This window comes from Candida margitis (genome assembly GCF_024628925.1).
Source record: "Candida margitis strain CBS 14175 chromosome Unknown scaffold8, whole genome shotgun sequence".
Taxonomy (NCBI): Eukaryota; Fungi; Ascomycota; class Pichiomycetes; order Serinales; family Debaryomycetaceae; genus Lodderomyces; species Lodderomyces margitis.
In genome coordinates, this window is record NW_026261749.1 from 65,389 (window position 1) to 84,171 (window position 18,783).

The 18,783-nt window shown below is 40.2% G+C and overlaps 9 protein-coding genes across 9 annotated transcripts; 7 read left to right on the forward strand and 2 right to left on the reverse strand. All coding sequences in view use genetic code 12, as the record gives it.

Annotated features, from left to right (window-relative positions):
- Nucleotides 1–429: 429 nt before the first annotated feature.
- Nucleotides 430–903, forward strand: PRR2 (Prr2p; the record flags this gene model as incomplete). Its single annotated transcript, XM_051818120.1, has 1 exon — nt 430–903. One exon carries the CDS (start codon nt 430–432, stop codon nt 901–903), a length of 474 nt encoding a protein of 157 aa, XP_051673551.1.
- Nucleotides 904–1,080: 177 nt separating this feature from the next.
- SHM1 (glycine hydroxymethyltransferase) lies at nt 1,081–2,559 on the forward strand (the record flags this gene model as incomplete). Its single annotated transcript, XM_051818121.1, has 1 exon — nt 1,081–2,559. The coding sequence occupies one exon, from the start codon at nt 1,081–1,083 to the stop codon at nt 2,557–2,559; it is 1,479 nt and encodes a 492-aa protein (XP_051673552.1).
- A 123-nt stretch (nt 2,560–2,682) lies between these two features.
- MED16 (Med16p) lies at nt 2,683–5,472 on the forward strand (the record flags this gene model as incomplete). Its single annotated transcript, XM_051818122.1, has 1 exon — nt 2,683–5,472. One exon carries the CDS (start codon nt 2,683–2,685, stop codon nt 5,470–5,472), a length of 2,790 nt encoding a protein of 929 aa, XP_051673553.1.
- A 136-nt stretch (nt 5,473–5,608) lies between these two features.
- SNG3 (Sng3p) lies at nt 5,609–7,405 on the reverse strand (the record flags this gene model as incomplete). The annotated part of the gene is made up of 1 exon (XM_051818123.1): nt 5,609–7,405. One exon carries the CDS (start codon nt 7,403–7,405, stop codon nt 5,609–5,611), a length of 1,797 nt encoding a protein of 598 aa, XP_051673554.1.
- Nucleotides 7,406–8,001: 596 nt separating this feature from the next.
- On the forward strand, nt 8,002–9,555 carry SNG4 (Sng4p; the record flags this gene model as incomplete). Its single annotated transcript, XM_051818125.1, has 1 exon — nt 8,002–9,555. The coding sequence occupies one exon, from the start codon at nt 8,002–8,004 to the stop codon at nt 9,553–9,555; it is 1,554 nt and encodes a 517-aa protein (XP_051673555.1).
- A 152-nt stretch (nt 9,556–9,707) lies between these two features.
- HSM3 (Hsm3p) lies at nt 9,708–11,105 on the reverse strand (the record flags this gene model as incomplete). Its single annotated transcript, XM_051818126.1, has 1 exon — nt 9,708–11,105. The coding sequence occupies one exon, from the start codon at nt 11,103–11,105 to the stop codon at nt 9,708–9,710; it is 1,398 nt and encodes a 465-aa protein (XP_051673556.1).
- A 1,347-nt stretch (nt 11,106–12,452) lies between these two features.
- Nucleotides 12,453–14,180, forward strand: CANMA_000742 (uncharacterized protein; the record flags this gene model as incomplete). The annotated part of the gene is made up of 1 exon (XM_051818127.1): nt 12,453–14,180. One exon carries the CDS (start codon nt 12,453–12,455, stop codon nt 14,178–14,180), a length of 1,728 nt encoding a protein of 575 aa, XP_051673557.1.
- A 608-nt stretch (nt 14,181–14,788) lies between these two features.
- On the forward strand, nt 14,789–16,528 carry CANMA_000743 (uncharacterized protein; the record flags this gene model as incomplete). Its single annotated transcript, XM_051818128.1, has 1 exon — nt 14,789–16,528. One exon carries the CDS (start codon nt 14,789–14,791, stop codon nt 16,526–16,528), a length of 1,740 nt encoding a protein of 579 aa, XP_051673558.1.
- Nucleotides 16,529–16,940: 412 nt separating this feature from the next.
- On the forward strand, nt 16,941–18,680 carry CANMA_000744 (uncharacterized protein; the record flags this gene model as incomplete). Its single annotated transcript, XM_051818129.1, has 1 exon — nt 16,941–18,680. The coding sequence occupies one exon, from the start codon at nt 16,941–16,943 to the stop codon at nt 18,678–18,680; it is 1,740 nt and encodes a 579-aa protein (XP_051673559.1).
- Between the last annotated feature and the right edge of the window lie 103 nt (nt 18,681–18,783).

Below are 18,783 nucleotides of genomic sequence, written 5' to 3' on the forward strand. Positions count from 1 at the left end.
CCGATGACTACGATAGATACAATACGCGTTCCGAAGATCTCCAAATTTGACAAGAGAGTTGCTGTGTTGGGAAAGGGAATATCAGGAGAAGTGGACTTATACCTGGCGAGGGGGAATATCAATTATGCAGTAAAAGTGTATCACACTCGAGAAAAGCACGAGACAAAGAAGGAATACCGAGATAGAATACTTCATGAATATCATATCCTCCTGAAATTACACCATTGCAATATCATTTCCGTTTATAAATACGATGTACTGCTTTTGGATTCGACTGTTAAATTATACATGATGGCAGGCACACCCCATTTACTCAAGCTTCTTGAACCAGTAAAGTTACCTATTTCAGACATTGTATGTTTTTGGAAACAGATTTGCCTGGGGATCTTATACCTACACAGTCGCAACATAAGCCATCGTGACTTGAAGATGGAGAATATCGTATTCGACAGTGAATACAAATTGTTGAAAATTATCGACTTTGCTACCGCCGATGAAAAGTCAGGTCCTTCAATTGGCTTGGTTGGATCGGAAAAGTACGCTGCTCCGGAAACTTATTCTAGTTTGAAATATGACGGAAAGGCACTGGACATCTGGTCCATGGGGATAATATTGTACTACTTATTGCACAGAAAGTTTCCCTGGAAACAAGCCCACCGCAATGATTTAGACTATGCCAGTTACTCCACTGCAACAACCTTGCAAAATCTATTGCACTTTAATGAGGGGTCAGAAATAACGAGTCAAATACTCGAGCCAGACGTAGCGAAAAGAGTCACCATTTTTCAACTAGAAGAGGATCCTTGGTTTAATTTGTTGCAGTTCTGTTCCGAGTCTAGTACCTGTGGGTTCACTCATAGTATACACCCCGCTGCCCTGAAACCATCCACTTTGACTCGGTGACAAGTTAGACCCCACTTTTCTTTTGACTCTGTAATAATTGACTCTGAATTGACATTGGTCACGTGCATATCTCCCTGATTTCGGAGAGCAGCCGCTTTCAGTTCTCGTTTTTTTTTTCTTCGCTTTTTTTCACTTGTCTTTGATACATAGTTAGTCATCTATACTAATACACCACAAATGATTTCCACATCCATTCGTGCATTGAGAGCACAGAGATTGACTATTCAAGCTGTAGCAAGGAGAAGCTATGCTGTTTCATCAAAAGCGCAAGCTTTGTTGTCAAAGCCGGTGCAGGAAGTCGATCCTGAAATGGCCGACATTTTGAACCAGGAGAAAGTCAGACAAAAGAACTCCATTACTTTAATTCCTTCAGAAAACTTCACCTCAAAGGCTGTAATGGACTTGTTGGGATCTGAAATGCAAAACAAGTACTCCGAGGGTTACCCCGGAGAAAGATATTACGGAGGTAACGAAATCATAGACAAGGCAGAATCTTTATGTCAAAAGAGAGCATTGGAAGCATTCAATTTGAACCCAGAAGAGTGGGGAGTCAATGTACAACCATTGTCTGGTGCACCAGCCAACTTGTATGCATACTCAGCAATTTTGGATGTTGGTGATAGGATCATGGGATTGGACTTGCCCCATGGAGGACACTTGTCTCACGGATACCAAACCAACACTACAAAAATTTCGTTTGTCTCGAAGTATTTCCAAACTATGCCATATAGGTTAGACGTGGAGACTGGGGTCATTGACTACGATACGTTGGAGAAGAACGCCGAGCTCTTTAGACCAAAAGTCATTGTAGCTGGAGCATCAGCTTATTCGAGAGTTATTGACTACAAGAGAATGAAGCAAATTGCCGACAAAGTTGGTGCTTACTTGTTGTCCGACATGGCCCACATATCTGGTCTTGTCTCTGCTGGTGTTACTGATTCACCATTCCCATATTCAGATATTGTGACAACCACCACCCACAAATCCTTGAGAGGTCCTAGAGGATCGATGATCTTTTTCAGAAAAGGTATTAGAAAGGTGACGAAAAAAGGTAAGGAAATTCCATACGATTTGGAAAGAAAGATTAACTTTTCTGTATTCCCAGGCCATCAAGGTGGTCCACACAATCATACCATTTCCGCTTTGGCCGTTGCATTGAAACAGTGTGCTGAGCCAGAGTACAAGCAGTACCAACAGGAAGTTGTTGATAACGCCAAGCACTTTGCTGAAGCATTGGAGTCGAAAGGATTCCAATTAGTTTCAGGTGGCACTGACACGCATTTGATCTTGCTCAATTTGAACTCAAAGAACATTGATGGCGCTAGACTTGAAGCGGTCTTGGAGAGAGCTAATATAGCAGCAAACAAAAACACCATTCCCGGCGACAAGAGTGCTCTTTTCCCATCAGGATTGAGAGTTGGTACTCCAGCAATGACTACTAGAGGATTTGGATTTGACGAATTCTCAAAAGTTGCCGATTTCGTTGAACAGGCGGTGGCTATTGCCGTTGATTTGAAGAGCAAAGAGCAAGGAAAGGTACCTAAAGAGTTGTTGGCTAGCTTCAAATATTTAGCAGATGAAAGCGAGGAAGTCAAAAAGTTGGGTGATGAAGTGGCCAAATGGGCTAGTCAATACCCAGTGCCAGGAGATTTATAGGTAAAGCTTTTAGTTTGTGTAATAAAAGTTTAAAATAATAAAAAAACTTATTTCTACGAAAAGTGCGAAAATAAAAATTGTAAGACAATACTGAATCCTATAGACACTGACAGACAGACGTCCATGAACAACGAATCAATAGTCAATGTGCATTTGGAGGATGTCCAAAAGACATCGTCGTTAATATCTTGGTCAAAGAATGGGCTCATTGTATATACCTCGCCCTGCAAACGAGCAAAACACAATTTACTATTAACTTACCTTGAAAGCATTGACGGACATTCGTGGAGGCTAGCTCCACCACAACCTGTCGAAGTTAAACTAGAAAACAACTTTCTTCCTGAAGTAACTTTGGTGTGCTGGAGTACGTTAAGCACAGATTTGGCAGTTTCAGACGTGTATGGTAATTTCTACATATTCCTCGCTGGTGTTGGAATGGTGGACACCAAAGACGAATTGCCAAGCTATGAATTGACTTCGTATAACCATATGGAGATGATTTACCGTGACGTGATAAATCAGGATATTAAATCTCCTATTAATCCAGGTGCATCTATTATTGCATTTAAATGGCTCAATATTGAAAAACCCCAGATTTTGAACAAGCCAGCGAGCTTAGTTAATTTGGAACAATCCTATCTCTACACATACGGCGTGAACCAATTTGCATCACATGGAGTACTGCATCCAATTCCAACTAAACAAGCTTGCTTGGCACTACGAAGAAATGGAATACTCATGTTGTATTACCAAGGGGAGCACAAGGTGGAATACCACAAAATTTCCATCAACCTTAGTGAGAGTCCACTAATGATTGGAAATGCATCAATTGGATTCACCAATGAGAAGCAAGTTATAATAACTGCCCATGACAGTTTATCCGATGACATAGTCACCTACTCGGTAAATATCGAATGGGGCTTTCTTGTGGAATCAGCCAGGAGACAGAAAACTGATCCTCACTATCATACACCCAAAGACAACCAGAATATTCCCAGCATGCGCCTTGAAAAAATACACGAAATGAAGCCAATAGCTGAGTACAGAGAAAATTCACTTGCCCCATTATCATCGATTGATATCGTGTCAGCAACGGCCGAAAAGAATTCAAAGTTGAGTATTTTAATCAGCTATGGAGCAGTGGCAATATATAGATACGAGGTTGTCAGCACTAGTGATATACTTCCTGACGCATTTGCTGAATTGGGTGTTAAGAAAAACACCCTTGAGGAGAATTTGCCATTGCAAACAATTGAGCTAAGGGACAAGATATCAAGGGACGGAAAAGTACAAGCCATAGTGAATGGACCATCTGACTTACACAGCTTGATCTTGTATAAAGATGGACATATAGATGTCTTAGATACAAAGACTTGGAAAATCATCAACATACCGAATGAACAATTTCCACCACCTACAATTTCAACAGTGTTTGACGTTGGATTTGAATTACCTGATATAAAACATAATAATCCATTGATAATGGCGGTATCACCAAATATGACCTCGGTGGTGTACACAGAAGTGTATAGCGAAACCAGCTTTTTGACCTTAAAGCCGGTGGAAAAAGTTCGTAATACGGGCTTCCAACCGAGAGAGCTATTTGCCACATCTGTCGCATTGGCGTATAGACACGCGTATGCCTGTTACACAAACACATTTACTGATGATTTGATTATATTGATACAATCGGAGGTGGAAAGACTCCGCTCATTGTTGTTGAAGCAGATGCCGGAAAAGACTGAGAATATCCAGTTGGTGATTAGAAAATTCCTCGAGTCTATAATCAGCGAGGCGCATAAATCGATCAATTTTCAACTAGATGCATTTAGCAAAGAGTCAGTAGATAAGTTATTATCGAACCCTCCATTGCAAAAACTACTTTCATTACAGTTGATTTTAGGGGAGGCGCAGGGTAACTCGGTAATGTCGGATATCGCATGGATTGTTTTGAATTTGAGGAGCACAAATTTTGGCATCATGTTTTCTCTTTCCAGTGTCTATCGCCAAATCTCAAAGAAAAAACCAAGCGAGGATAGTTTGCAAGACTCAACAACTAGAGGTGAATGTATCATTTCATTGATTGGAAATATAAAATGGCTCATTGATCTAATGGCGTATTTCAACCAAGAATTGCTCCAACTTTCGTATTTCAGAAATGATTCTGAAAATAGCAAACTCAACTTCAACAATTCAGTGGTGTTACCTGTCATCTTGAGCAAAGTGCCAAGACTATTTCTCATGTATGCAATTTCATCCATGGGCAAGACTCACGAAATATTGAAAAAGTTGCACAAGGACTTGGCTGAGAGTAATAAACTATTCACACCTATGAAGGAGGCGTTGAATCGGTATTTTACTATATGCTCGAGTGCTCCATTGACTTTAAGTTTGTTTGAACATTATCTACGCGAGTCTGATGCATTGATTGCCAAGGAATTAGCTACTAGGTTAGCAAATAAGGATAAGGGCCATTCGTTAAAAATTGAGCAAAAATTGGTTTGTCATGGCGAAATTACCGATGATGTCAAAGACATTGCCCGCATGTTAGTCAATAGATATGCGCAGAACATCAGTCGGGAGTTGAAAGTGTCCGAGTTGTACTTTTACAATACTGAGTGGTTAAATGTTGGATTCAGCAAGCCGACTCGACTGATTCATGATTCATCGGCCATTGTGTATGATCAAGCATCGAACAAGGAGGTGGTTCCAAGATTGAAATTTGGTTCTCAGAATATTGACGCGTTGAGGAAAATATACATCTACGATGGGAATGTTAGAAGGTGCACTAGATGCAGATCGGTCTCGTTGGTGTCAGACCCGTTTGTTTTCGAATCTAGCACAACCGTGGGGTTGTGGACTATGGTTTTCCAGAGGACTTGTATTTGCGGTAACACCTGGGTCAACATTTAATAGCAGGTGATTTAACAAATCGAATAGAGTTTTCCATGCATTTAGATAAACACTTGTAGACAGAATTCCTTACATTTCATTCAAAATTACTATTACTTGCTTTGTGTGCCAACATATACTCTCATTTCTCTCTTTCTCACCCGCCTGCTTGCATCGCTTGCTTTGCATCGGCTTCTTTCTTTTTCTTTGCAAGAAACTTCAACATAAACGGCATAACAACATTGCTTGCCACAATCCACGCCAACAACACTCCTATATTTCTTCCCATATGACCTTTGTAAGCATCAAAATATGCAACATGCAACAACTCGTAAGCATTTCTTGAAGGCACAGCATACCCGTAATAATAAAAGGGCGGCGTCAAAACGGGCGGACTGATGATGGGAGCTAAATTGATTACCGCCGTGAACAACAAGACAAATCCAATCAACTGCGGTTTTATCAGAAACATGATAATAACAATTACCTCAATTATACTACCCAACGATGCCATCAATAGATAGCAAAACATCCAAATTACCAAAAACCCCGAGTATCCAAATACGGTATTGAAAGGTAGTTGAAATGCCGTGTTTAAAACAACCATACCTAATGAAATTGCCATGTAAGCTACTTGAGATGACAAAATACGGAAGAATATATAGCTCCAACCTTTGATCTTTGTCGCCAAATACATGTGGATTTTAACGGTAAAGATAAACTGGAAAAACCCAAATACAACAAGATAAATTAAACCAATTTGAAATGGTGCTTGAAATACAGGGTTCGTAACCGGGTGTAAATCATTGATTCGGAATGTGGGGATAGTTGATACTAACTGTGGAGCTTGTGACATCACATTTAATGCTTGTGTTTGATTAACAGTTTGGAGCATATTGGCAACGATCTCGCTCTGAGTGGCGAAATTGGGATATGATCGCACAATTTGTTGAATAATGGTGATAATGTAGTTCAGTACGGCATTGAAGTCTCTCCCCGTTTCATAAACCACCTCCATGAGAGAATGCGTTGGATCAAATTGTGTCGATGCCGAAGATAATGCTTGGTTCCACATTAGAGTGGCATTTTCATAAACGTAAAATGCCGCCCACACTTTTGCATGATGCACCTGCTGATAAACCTCCTGCGTGATGTTGTGTCCATGCTCAGCTGCTAGTGAGGAGACTTTGTCATAATCCCATATTTCAAATTTACCCAATTGTTGCAAAGTTGGTACATCAGTGAAGTAGGACTCTATAGTTTTTCCAACAATGTTTGGCAACTGTCCTACTTGACGATCAGCAATCACAATTGCCATTTTCAAGTGCTTGTACCTCGTGCTCCGTTGGTAGTAAGATGCCCAGTAAAACAACAATGCACCGGCAAATCCTATGAGTAAGAATACGTAGTTGGATAATAGTTTGAGCCCGATTTGTATACGGTCGGCTCTGAACTCCTCGTCCCATAGCTTATATTTGCGAGGCTTTTGTGGTTGTGATGCAATTCGTGTGGCTTTTGGTTCTGTCGTCTCCTCTTGTGGCTCTGAATATAACTCTGGCTGGTACAGATGGACCGACTCTAACTCTTTCGACCTTGGGATCACATCCTCGTCACCGCGCTTCTTCTCATCATCATATTCTTCGTCTTCTTGAAAATCATGAGGACTGTCTGCACCTAAAACGTAGTGTGTGTCGTTGGCATTGAAATAGTCGTTTGCAACATCCTGTATCAAAGATTCATCCTCCTTTCTACTCACATCATCAACATTCCCAACGTTATCATCACGCTCATTGCCGAATGTAAATATATTGGAAGCAGCGCTTGACAATCGCCTTGACAACGGCTGTCTTAACCTTGGTGGGTTGGTTGTTGTGCCCGCATACGATTGGGGTTGGTTCTCATCCAGTGAGTTGTTGGACAGTAGGGAATTTAGTGATGAGTTATTGGAAACCATACCTCTATTATAGGCTGACTTTTGGTATGGAAAAGAATAGAAAGGTGGTGCCTTTTTGGAATGAGCAAGTGAATATAATGGAGAAGTTTGGTATTTGTTGACTATGAAAACAAAACGTCAATGTGGTACAAAAGTGTTTGAAAACAATGTTTGAAATTCGTGATAATGCGGCGGCTAACTGCATTGCAGCAATAAAAGGCTTCAGATTGAGTATTCTGCTTCGTTTAGGGGGTGCATGTATAGGTTGTCTATTTAGCAATATTAAAACAGAATAGAGGCAGGAATATAGTGCAATAGCAATTGCTATCTTATATTGCTCGGAAGTTAACATCAGGTAGGTTCTATCCAAGTGCAATTCATCTCGGACATTTTTCTGGAACAATTGTGTCACAAAACCTCAATTTGTTTATTTTTCTACGCAAGAGAAGCCAAGGTTTAATTGGGAGCATGTATGTATGTATGGATGTAGAGTTTTTGTTCAATTACGAAGAAGTGTATATACCAAAGCATTAATTCCCTACTCTACTACAAACTTCTTTACCAACCATTGCAACCACCAGAGAAATAGATTTCTTGCATCTTTAACTACATCCCTCATGTCGACATCGACAGATTCCATTGACCCATTGGAGGTGCAAGACAAGTCCAACAACAGTACGTCCGATTTGGATGTACAACCAATTACAGACTACCACGATCGAGATGTTGACGATATTCCAGCAAACTCGGGTGGCTTTACTGGAGCAGCTCTAGCAAAAGAGCAAACAGTCAGACCAGATTCGGTCAGACGAGATTCAGCCAAACAACGTCAGCTGGTGGGTTCTATTCGACTTACGTATAAAGAACGTTTGAGAGAGTATATAAAGGTTGCACCAAAGTTTATATGGGCCTATGTTCAAGTGTTTTGCATATACGTCGGATTTCTTAGCATCTACTGGGGGACATTATACAAGCGAGAAGAACGGTTCCAGAATGTGGAGATGTTGGTAGTTAATGATGATACTTCGTTCATGAGCAATGGAACGGAAATTCAACCATATATCTCTGATGCATTTATTGAGCTACTCCAGGAGCCACAAGTGAGATATTTGGCCAATTTCAAAGTTATCAACACGACAGATTTTCGTGATTTGGCCGAATCTCACAATAACACTCTTTACGAAGAAGTTGTTCGACAAATTCATCACCAGAAGTACTGGGCTGGTTTTTACATAAAGCCACAAGCAACTCAGCTCATTTACGACAGCTTTGCTTCAGGAAATGCAACTTACATGACGCTGGGACAAATTAACCAAACAGTCACGGTGGTGTATGAGACCGGTCGTCATTTTTCAGCGTTGAACCAGTACCTTATTAGAAACTTGAACACGGTAGCATTTGACTGGAACACCCACCTTAGTCGGAATGTCTATCCCGAGATTATCCAATCTCTATCACTGACGCAGCAAGAGAACCTTCTTCAAAACACGTCCATCCCAATATTCACAACATTTCCTATTCTTAGTTTTGTTGACAACAGATCATCGTCAAACTCGGCGATTCTAGGACCTTCAGAGTTAGGTCTCATTTATGCTCTATTGTTTTCATTTAACCAATTCAACTTCTCAGTGGAGATCTACCGAATCATGAGAGAGAGGTTGAAATATCGCTCATATTTGTTTTACCGACTTATAGTATCACAATTAAATGCATTGTTATTGGCATTAGTTTATGGATTGATGACAATTGCATTGAAGATTCCTACCGAAACTGCATTTGGCCATGCTGGATTTGTTGTGCTCTGGATGTTTATGTACCTCTTCCTAAGCGCCGTGGGAGTTGTTAATGAGATCGTGATGCTGATTATTATGGCCTTCAACCAACAACTATTAATAGCCCCATGGATGATTTTCAACATTGTCTCCAACATTTCTGCCACATTTGCTCCATTTGTCTTGATGCCTGGATTTTACAAGTACGGTTACGCTATGCCTATGTATAATATTTATGAAGCATTGAAGGTCGTATTTTTCAACACTTGGAAGGGACACTTGGGACGGAACTTGGGGGTATTGATAATCTGGATAGTTGTGGGTAATGTATTGTTGGTTCTTGTATCGAACTGGGCAGTTAAACGAGCCAGACGAATGCAAGCGGCAGCAAAAGAGTAGCAGTGTTTAGGATCGTTTTAGCATAGACGTATTTAGATCTCTAAAAAGAGACTCATAATGTAATTGAACGATGGGTTCGAGGATGATATACTAGCAACTTACTCGACTATACTCTAGAGACTATTGTTGAGCTATACTGTCTGGTTTCCCTTCTAAGCAGTATCATCAATAACTTCAACTTTAGGTTGGACATGTTTATAGCTCTGGCCAAATTTCATCAAATTGTAGCTTTCTTCAATCTTGTTCTCCCAAATGCCAAACCCAGAAACTTCTTCGCTGTGTTTCAAGTTTTCAAGAATCTGTAGTTTCAACTTCCAAATATCATTGTTTCTTATATCTGACTCAATAACTTCATTGTTCATTATATTTGGCAAGTTGTTGAAAAGATATTCCTTTGTGTGCTTGTACTTTGACATGCTCAATAGCAACAGAAACAATTTGTCTTTCGACAAAGATTCAAGTTGCTCATTAGTCAATTTCAATTTCAACGACATCCAAGCTTGAGGTGATGCAAGGAAATTGAGCAAAATGGGAAGATATATGTGATCAAACAAAGGTAGATTTTTCAAAACATCATCGTATATAGATGGGTTAAGACTGTACATCACGCCAGGGTTGGACTTGGATAGAAGCTTTATTTCCACTTCATCTTTGTCAAACACTTTGATCAAGTTGTAAGTTTTGAATATCTCAAAATCGGACAATAATGACTTGTAACCGTGGTATGTCATTTTTGCTACAAGATCAGCAACCTCGGAGTTGACAATGTCGTCTAATTCACCTTTTTTGTACAAGGTCATCACTGCTGTGATTGACCCTTCGATAGTGAGATTCGTCCCTATTGCTTTAATGTAAAACTGGATCAAAAGGATTAAAAAAAGTGGGTCATCACTAAATGTGAGAATTTCCCTTTCATTAAAATTGTACAATTTTGGATCCAAATTCAGCAGTTTGTCAACCAAAATCAAAAGGAGGTCCAATAACCGAGCCAAAAGCACGGCATTGGTCAGTTTTCTAACCGAGTAGAGTCGATCCTGTCCTCTATCTAACAAATGTATCTCCAGCGAATATAAAGCAGCAACAAGTGTTTCAATCAGGCTCAACACCAGAATCTGCGTGTTTTCATCAAAAAACACCTTCAATAATCTAGCCACAACATTGTTGCTAGACAAAAACTCCTGCGTCTCCAATTGATGCACATTTAAAGTCAATATTTTCAAACACAAGATGCTGATTGACGATACAGAGAACAAATTCTCCAAAATAAAGTCCGTTGGATAAAAGGCGACGATTTGTTGGAAATTGAGGTATGATAGGACCTTCTCTAGAAGCTTGATAAGTGCTCCTGTTGGATCAATTGTGGGGTAAGCGTTATCAAGCAATGTTTGATTCACAAGAGGAATGACCTTTTGAAAGTATGAAGGCTGTTCAACAGTAGCCAAATCCAAAGCGAGGATGTAGTTGTCAATCAACTTTTCATCAATGGCTGTTTTTGATTCATAGCTGGAGGATATTTCGGAGATAACGTTATTCGTAATACCGTCAAACATGGGGTTGAGTGATGCTAGTAGTCAGAAGGTATGTCTAAATTTTGTGGCAATTTTTTTATGCGTTTCCGCGACAGCTTGTCGAAGCATTTTGGGATAGTTCCTTCATCTACTTCGGTGAACAATTGAACACGAAATACCTTCTATTCATCTTTAATTTTATAGTTAACAGAGTTTATGTGGTACTGTTATACAATTTTCCACCAATCTACTTTCATTATCTAGGGTTATCTTTGATTTCGCATCTTATCTCTATTCGCAATTGATTGCCCAAAATGGCAGGTGGTACGAATACTTATCAAAGTCAGTCTTATCATCTGCCATTGACGAGAGAAAGAAAAGAAACACTGAAAATCTCCGAAAGCCTTTGTTCCCGTAAATTGTAGGATCTCTTTTCAACGAATCACAGGTAGGGTAGGCTGGAGCATAATGCTATATACTACTCAACATTTTTGCTGTAAAACCAGATAAAACCATTTAAATTATTTCATGAAGTTTGATGAAATGCTTATTGATATAAACTATGTTTCGCAAATGTACAATACAAAGAATTGACCTAGTGAGGACATGTTCATGTAAGAGAAGTCTGATTGGTCAACTGTGACAGTCAAATAGTAGTTCACCCTCTTATTCTGGCTCACCCCCACAATGTAAATCATTTTGAAACGTGGGTTGATATGGCTTGCCCACCCCCTATTTTGAAGGAATTTCATTTACCGTTGGTGGGGTGGAACCTCCACGAAATTATAAAAGTATAAAATGAATTGATCAACAATTTACCAAGCTTGATTCAAAGAACTCTCTGGGTAAGACGTGGGGTGTAATTTCGTTGGAAGGAACTTTATCTTGCATTGTGGGGTTTTTTTATCACACATCACCTTCATACACATGAATGGGTATTGTGCTATACAAACCAAGCTAGCGTGTTTGCAATTATTTTCTTAAAGATCTTACAGGTTAGCTTGGCACAATCGCACTTTTGTTGAGGGATTTTATTTTTCCATATATCCTTATGCCCCACATAACGGCCCGATTATGGATACTCCAAGGGCAACATCAACCTGGCTATCCGTGCAAGAAAATCACGCACCCAAGACTGTGCTTGGTTATCTCCACAAGATTGAATAATACCACGCATTGTTGTAGTGTCACAAAAGGAGCAATCGAAGAACGATAGTAACTCCATTGTTTACCAAGCGACGCAACGTTTTTCTTTGTAACCCAATGGAGTTACAACCAACGCCAATTTTTGCGATAAGCATATTTTATAAATACCTTGGAAGATTCTGCTCAATAAGGCATCTCACTATGTAAACAGCAAAAGTCGCGAATTTTTAGCAACACGCAATCATGTCTCCATCAGTTTCATATGAGTCCTTTTTAGTCACCGAATCTTTTGCAGGGTTCGAGGATCCTGAAAAATTCAAGAAATATGTTCCAAAATTGGAAAAATACAAGAAAGAATTAGAGGAAAGCATTTTGGATGAATACAAAGTCGACATGACTAAGCCAATTGAGGAATTGGTCAAAAACCAGCTTGACGCTGTTGATTATTTGTACACGGAAAAGTTATTGACGCCAGAAGAATTTGAAATAACCGATTCAACTGCTTCGAAAATCGTTAAAAACATTGCAGACGGTAAGTGGACTGCTGTTCAAGTTCTTAAAGCCTTTTCCCACCGTGGAACTATTGCTCATCAATTCACCAACTGTGCACTTCAAATATTTGTTGATGAGGGTATCAAACGTGCTGAAGAGTTGGATGAATATCAAAAGAAGAATGGTAAATTGGTGGGACCCTTGCACGGCGTTCCTGTTTCATTGAAGGAGCACTTCAACTATGCAGGTAAGGTGACCCATTCAGGTTACGTTGCATTGATTGATAACTTGACTGAGGAATTTGGTGTCACACCTCAAATCTTGCACGACTTGGGAGCTGTCTTTTACATTAGAACCACTCAACCACAAACACTTATGCACTTGTGTTCTGAGAGCAACTACTCCGATGTAACCAAGTGTCCTTACAACATTTCTTTGTCAAGTGGTGGATCTTCATCAGGTGAGGGCGCTGTCGTTACATTTGGTGGTTCTGTGTTTGGTATTGGCTCCGATATTGGTGGTTCAATCAGATCACCAGCGGCATTTTCTGGTTGCTTTGGACTCAGACCAACTACGCACAGAGTATCATTGGAAGGTAGTACCTCATCATTAGGCGGACAAGAAACTATCCAAGCAGTTTTTGGTCCATTAGCTCGAACAGTGGAAGACATTGAGACGATGATGAAGTCATACCTTAATGAGGGTAAACCTTGGAATTCAGATGCTTCTTTAATTTCTATGCCATGGAGAGAAGTCGAAAAGCCTAGTGCGCAGGATTTGACTATTGCAGTTATTAGAGACGATGGCTTGGTTAGGCCTTCTCCACCAATTAGACGTGGTGTTGACACTGTGGTTGAGAAGTTGAAGGAAGCGGGTGTCAATATCATCGAATTTACACCTCCAAATACCAAGCTCGCGTATGAAACAATCAACAAGATGTACAACTGTGATGGTAATGAGACTAACCGTAAAATGTTGGGTGAAAGTGGTGAGCCATTGACTCAATTAACCAAATGGTCGTTGAATTATGGTGATGGATCAAGGATGTTTTCCGTACCTGAAGTTCGTCAATTGCACATGACCAGGAATGAATTGAGAAACGAATACAACAAATTTATGGTTGACAACAACGTCGATTTTATCTTATCACCAGCATACAACAATGTTGCCCCTCATCCACGTGAAGTGTTCAATTGGTCCTACACTGCTTTGTTCAACATTTTAGATCTCCCAACATTGGTATTCCAAACTGGATTGAAACAAGATCCAGAAATTGATGTATGGACCGAAGAGGATAAGAAGCACCAATATAGATCTAAGTTGGAGCAATTAGAGAATGAAATGTACAAGCCAGAAGAGTTTAATCACGCTCCAATTGCTTTACAATTGAGTGGACGCAGATACCGCGATGAAGAAGTTATTGCTGCTGGAAAAGTCATTGTGGATGATATTTTGAAGGTCAATTTGCTCAAGCATTAAAACAGTTGCCGCTGAAACTTTATTAAACTATTATTACACTGTATATGAATGAACTACAGACACTTTTTGTTGACCCTGTTAAGTGGCGTATCGTATTTCTCCACTATAAAGGTAGCGCTCGACCCGCTTAAGGCGGGGTCAAATTACAGTACTCCCCGTCACCATCTGGAAACAAACCCTTGCTTACTCAGCAAAGGGTATTCCTTCTTAGTACACCCTCAAGTGTATATATTAGTAGTCGTCTTTATCAAAAGAAGTGTTTTGTCTTATGCAAGGTTAAGCACAAGAGTAATGCCGTGTAAAGCGTGTGTGTGTGTGTGTGTGTTGTGTGTGTATGTAATAAATTATATCTATTGATAAGATAAAAATAAATTTATTGCCGGGTAGATTTATTTTCCTGTGGCTTTTGCCCCACCACCAATACAACTTAATTAGGCAAAAATCAAATGCGCTAAATTACGAATCAGACACAAACGAAATGTAATGCCAATCGGTGGTCTCAAATCGGGTACATATAAAGGACCAATATAATCCTCATCTAAGCATACCTTCTTATTCGAATCATTAATCATTACCTTTTTCTTTTATTTTTTCAACACTTGAATACCATGACGGAACACCCGCATATAGAGGATGTTTTATTTGAATCACTTTTAACCTACGAAACATTTGAGGGGTACGAGGATCCTGAAAAATTCCAAGAGTATATTCCAAAATTGGAAAAGTACAAGAAAGCATTGCAAGATGCAATCTTGGATGAATACAAGGTTCAATTATCAAAACCCATTGACGACTTGGTTGGTGAACAACTTGACGCCGTTGATTATTTGTACAAAGCCAAGTTACTCACTCCTGAGGAATTTGAAATAACTGATTCATCAACCACCGATATTGTAAAGAATATTGGAGATGGGAAATGGACAGCAGTACAAGTTCTCAAAGCATTTGCACATAGAGGAACCATAGCCCAACAATTCACAAACTGTGCACATCAATTGTTTGTCGATGAAGGGTTGAAACATGCTCAAAAATTGGATGATTACCAGAAAAAGACTGGAAAGCTTATTGGTCCATTGCATGGGGTTCCTATATCGTTGAAAGAGCAATCAGGGTACAAGGATAAAATCACACATGCGGGGTATGTGGGATTGATCGATAACATTCCATCAAAGCATGCTGCCACCACCCAGATCCTTTCAGACTTGGGGGCCGTGTTTTATGTCAGAACCACGCAACCACAAACCCTTATGCATTTGTGTTCAGGAAACAATTTTTCAGAAAAGACTAAGTGCCCTTTCAATATTGCGTTGTCAAGTGGTGGTTCTTCGTCTGGAGAAGGTGCAATAGTTTCTTTTGGTGGTTCTGCCATTGGTATTGGATCAGACATTGGGGGATCTGTAAGATCACCCGCTGCATTTTCTGGGTGCCATGGATTGAGACCAACAACAAGGAGATTGTCAACATTAGGTGGTGTTTCATCAGGAGGTGGTCAAGAATCAGTTCCTGCAGTGTACGGTCCATTGACTAGAACTATTGGTGATATCGACTACATGATGAAGACGTATTTAAATCAAGGACGGCCATGGGACAAAGATGCGTGGTGCTTGTACATGCCATGGAGAGAGGTTTCCAAGCCTAATGCCAAGGACTTGACAATAGCTGTTATTAGAGACGATGGGTTGGTTAGACCATCGCCTCCGATCAGACGTGGTGTTGACACTGTTGTGAACAAGTTGAAAGAAGCAGGTGTCAATGTTGTAGAATTTATTCCACCAAATACTGAATTGGCGTATGAAACCATCAACAAGATGTACTGCTGCGACGGTAATGAAAAGCAGCGCGAGTTATTGGCAAAGAGCGGTGAACCCTTGCAGAAACTCACCAAGTGGAGCTTAAACTACGGGGAAGGTGCCAAAAATTACACAATACAAGAAAATCGTAAATTGAATATGATCAGAGATGCGTTGAGGAACGAGTACAATGATTTCATGGTGCAGAACAAGGTTGATTTCATCTTGTCCCCTACGTACAACAATGTTGCACCTCGTCCAGGCCGTATCTATAACTGGTCGTACACTACTTTATTTAATATCTTGGACTTTCCAACCTTGGCCTTCCAAACTGGATTGAAACAGGACCCAGAAATAGATGTGTGGACCGAGGAGGACAAAAAGTATATCTATAGATCTAAATTGGAAAAGTTGGAGAACGAGAATTATAAGCCAGAGGAATTCAAACATGCTCCAATTGCCTTGCAATTGAGTGGAAGAAGATATCGTGACGAGGAAGTTGTAGCTGCTGGTAAACTCATTGTTGATGATGTCTTGAAGGTCAACTTGTTGCATTAGATTAGATAGTAATAAACAACGTATGAAGGATGTCTTTATCTCGTATGCTGAAGGTTCAGCAGTTGCGCAATTCTCTATCAGTGACAATCAGATTGTACGGATAGTAAGTTGATGCCATTTAGAAGTTTGGGAAGGGGTGGAGATACCCGTGCGGTAGGTCTTCATGTTAACAAACTGCTCTCAGTGTGGCTATGAAACCCCCAAACCCCGTTTGGTGGACATTTCTAAAAGGGAAGAAAATTCCGCGCTGAAAGAGGAAAGTGTCAAAGCACAGGCGCCTGTATCCCGAAAAAAAGAGATAACGGCCCCACAACTGAGAATTTCACCACTTTGTGATATATAATTAGCCGATGGTATTGACAAAGCAAACGTTGGATCACACTTGCAATTAAGCCATATCATAGTAACTACAATGACAATTGATCCATCCCTTGACAAACTCTTCTACTCCTTGTTAACCAAAGATGATTTTTCTGGGTATGAGGATCCTGACAAGTTTAAAAAGTGGATTCCAAAAATTGAAGCATATCGTCAAAAGCTAGATGATTCGGTTCCCCCAGAACTCAAAGTGGAGTTGCCAGACTCAATTGACAGCTTGAAAGCAAATCAATTCAATGCAATGCAATATTTATACGACGAAAAGTTGTTGTCGCCTCATGATTTTGCGATTACGGATTCCCTGGGAACTCTGATTGCTTATAAAATAGCTTCTGGTGAGTGGACTGCTGTTGAGGTGTTTAAAGCTTTTACCAAGAGAGCCGTTTTAGCTCATCAGTTTACCAATTGTGCCGTTGAATTCTTTGTTGACGAAGGTCTTGCAAGGGCTAAAGAATTGGATGAATATTACACAGCACATGGTAAGACAGTTGGTCCATTACATGGATTGCCGATATCTCTAAAAGAGCATATATCATTAAAAGGCAGGATTGGACATTCGGGCATTGTGTCGTTGCTAGACAACATAGCTGACAAAGATGCCGTAACTGCAACAATTTTGTACAATTTAGGTGCTGTTTTCTACGTTAGAACTAACGAACCCCATGCTTTGTTGCCGTTAGACTCTGGAAATAATATAACTGGGTTTACAAAATGTCCCTTCAATCTACTTTTATCAAGCGGTGGTTCATCATCTGGTGAAGGAGCAAATATTGCCTATGGCGGAAGTGTTATTGGTGTTGGCTCGGATATTGGTGGTTCCATTAGATCTCCAGCAGCCTTTTCAGGGTGCCATGGATTGAGACCATCGTCAAGGAGAATCTCTTGTAGAGGGTTAGTTGGGGGAGAAGGTGGCCAAGAGAGTGTGGTAGGGGTGCTTGGGCCATTGTCACGAACAATTGAGGACATTAACTTGTTCATGAAGCTGTACATAAATGACGGCAAACCCTGGCTTCGTGATCCGTGGAGTTTGCCAATGGAATGGAGAGAAGTTCCTGTCCCCGAATTGTCCAAATTGAAAATTGCCGTTGTTAGGGACGATGGTGTTTGCAGGGCAACGCCACCTATTCGCCGTGGATTGAACCAAGTAGTCGAAAAGTTGAAACTGGCTGGTGTTGAGTTAGTAGAGTTTGTGCCAAAGAATGGACGATTGGCGTATGATGTAGCTGCGAAGCTATCCACCTGTGATGGTAATAGAGAATTGCGTGAGTTATTCTCAGCATCGGGAGAGCCATTACCAAGATTGACAAAATGGTACTTGAACATAGGTGAAGGGAGAAGGGAGTTAACCGTTCATGAGAATCGTGAACTTAACTCAAAAAGGGATAGATTGAGGGAGGAATATAGTGACTATCTTATTGAAAATAAAATTGATTTCTTCCTTGGTCCTGCCTACGATAACGTTGCTCCAAAGGAAGAAGAGGTATACAACGAATCCTACACTTTGATTTACAACTTGTTAGATTTCCCAAGTTTAGTTTTTCAAACAGGGTTATTTCAGGATCCCAAAATTGATGTGTGGCAAAAGGAGGACTTGGATTATAAATACAGAAGTGGCATGGAGGAATTAGAGAATAGAAGTTATGACCCTAAACAATTTGTAGGGGCACCAATTGCTCTACAACTAAGCGGAAGGAGGTATTTTGATGAGGAAGTCGTGGCTGCGTCTAAAGCGATTGTAGATTTTCTTGGTGTCGATTTGTTAAAAAGACAGTAAGGCTGAATATGTTTGTAGTTGAATATATGATAATTGATTTAATCTTTGGCAAATGTTGAGCTGTCTAAACAACTGAAAGCTACCTCTAACTAAATGACAAGTA